Source organism: Arachis duranensis, chromosome 2, assembly GCF_000817695.3.
Source record: "Arachis duranensis cultivar V14167 chromosome 2, aradu.V14167.gnm2.J7QH, whole genome shotgun sequence".
Taxonomy (NCBI): domain Eukaryota; kingdom Viridiplantae; phylum Streptophyta; class Magnoliopsida; order Fabales; family Fabaceae; genus Arachis; species Arachis duranensis.
In genome coordinates, this window is record NC_029773.3 from 49116246 (window position 1) to 49118429 (window position 2184).

The window sequence follows — 2184 nt, forward strand, 5'->3', positions numbered from 1 at the left end:
TGGTTACAACAGAAAATAGGATAATGAACGAAAATTGAGTGCTAGATGGGATGAAACAGAGAGGGAATCAGTGTGATATCAACCCCTTCCTAGTTATGCAATTATACTGAGAGGCAGGAAATTAGAACATAGTGTGGTAGTACTAGAGAGACTACCCATTCCTATCCTCTCTTCTATTTCTAATTCTTGACTGTCTCCTCATTCTCACCATTCACTATATAATAGAATTTAAATTGAATTGAATTGTGAAATAAGTGTGTTTTTGTTAGTGAAAATTCTTATCAATATCTTTGGTTATATTCTTTATTGTTTTTATTCTGAAATGCTGTGTATTATGACCAGATGCACTTTTTGATCATAGGGACCATAGTTTACAATATTATAGGAATTGACATTTTAGTTCATTGCTAAAATTGGTTTCCAGCATTGATAGAGTTATGGATGGTTACTGAAATTCGTGTGCTTGATGCGCTGCAGACTTCTTCATCTGACCTTGCTGATATTCAATATTGTAGCTGTCTCGGCCCTTTCAGCTATCTCGGGGGGTAGAAAATCGACATTTTCGCGCAAGGAAAATGCCAGTGCACTCATACTTGTTGCAAGCCAGGTGCACACTACTTGAGACCTGTGAGAAAGGCACTTCCATACATACTATTGTTGGATTCGATCATCTAAAGCTTAATATGTTCTCATAATCTTGCAGAAAACATTGCCTGTAATGGTGGCAGTGATACAGCCACTTGGTAATGCATTTGGAGAACCTGGGTTACTTGTTCTTCCTTGTGTTGCAGCACATCTAAACCAGGTCGTCCTTTTTTCTTTCTCGTGTTCTGAAAATAACGTTTCAAATTTTCCCCAAAGTTGAAAACATTTTAGGGAGAATGCTAATGCATTTTTAGAGAAAGTAAGGAGTGCAGAGTTCCTGAACCCTAACGCCTAAACCCTGTATCTTAAACTCTGAATCTGAACCATTTATATCAAATATAATAAAGAGTTAAAATTTGTTTAATTGATAAGGAGTGCAGCACTCCTTAGTTAGTGAGAAGCTACATTTTAGTTATCCTCAACATTTCTAAAGGGTTTTGATTTGACTCTTCCGTTAAAAGTTGTTAATAATCAAAGGTTGGTAGAAAAAAAAAAAAAACGAACAAAAGACTAACTGGATGAGATTGGAACTTAGAACAAATATCTGATGTCATTAAGTATGCTATTCCTGGTTTTTTATTAATTCTTTTTTCTTCTTTTGGTTGTTTCTAATTATTCGTTCCATCTCATGCTATACCCCCAAACTGCTTGCAGATTATACTGGACTCTTTTCTTGTTAACTTCTTGCGTCCCAAAAGACCGTTACAATGATACGAAGGTGGCCTAAACAAATGAACTGGTAGCCATCATTATGCATTGGCATATTGTGAAGCACGTCAAGCTGCATATACAGAAAGCTTAATTTAAAGGAAGTTTGAATGCTTGCCCTTCCACTTTTCGCAGTTTTAGGAGTGACAATGTTTATGCTTGTTTCCAAAGGATTTTCGTTAGTTATACTCTGCTGTCTCAGTCTGAAAATAAATGTCGACTATTCAAGTTTTATGTACCAAATCTCTAATTTATGTACCCAATAATTGTGTACTTATATCCAATATTGTGTCTCTAATAAGCATAGAAGGAGATTTGTAAAAAAGAATGGTTTTGAGGATCAGATTGAGCCGGTCGGTTCGATCTGGTTAATCGGAAACTAGAAATCAAATTGGTTTGGTTGAAGGTAAAAATCGTTTGTTAATGGACAAGTTAAAAGTCGAAAAAATTTGTTAAAAAACCGGTCAATATGTGAAACTGATGCAATGTTATAGCGGTTAACTGATTTAAATACTAATTATAAAAAAAAATTTATTTTTTAAATTATATATTTTATACATATATATTTTATTTTGTTAATCTGATTTAATTTTAATTAAATTTTAGTTGAATTTCAAAACATTTGAACTTTTAACTCTATTAATTTGATGATGGATTTAATTTTCAGAACCTTGTAAAAGAAAGTTGCAAGTAAGCAAAGACATATTAAGAAAGAATTAAGCAATAAGGGTAATCTTGTAAGAAAAATCCTATGGTGTGGAATGGTTTCATTTTCAGTACATGCTGAGCTGATGTAAGTGTAGCGCATTGACAGGTGTGTTGCTGGACTTT

General features: G+C 33.7%; 1 protein-coding gene across 5 annotated transcripts in view; it reads left to right on the forward strand.

The window, feature by feature from the left end:
- The window catches only part of LOC107474254 (probable sodium/metabolite cotransporter BASS4, chloroplastic), a 13978-nt gene extending 12138 nt beyond the window's left edge, over window positions 1–1840 (forward strand). For 3 of the 5 annotated variants that reach the window (XM_052257171.1, XM_052257168.1, XM_052257169.1), the window contains 3 exons: window positions 478–607; window positions 704–805; window positions 1300–1840. In XM_052257171.1, coding sequence (XP_052113131.1) covers window positions 478–607; window positions 704–805; window positions 1300–1356 — 289 coding nt within the window. In that variant the 3' untranslated portion in view covers window positions 1357–1840. Of the gene's footprint in view, window positions 1–477; window positions 608–703; window positions 806–1299 lie in introns of those variants that run through there. The other 2 variants (XM_016093855.3, XM_052257170.1) reach the window with 2 other exon arrangements.
- The last annotated feature ends 344 nt before the right edge of the window (window positions 1841–2184 follow it).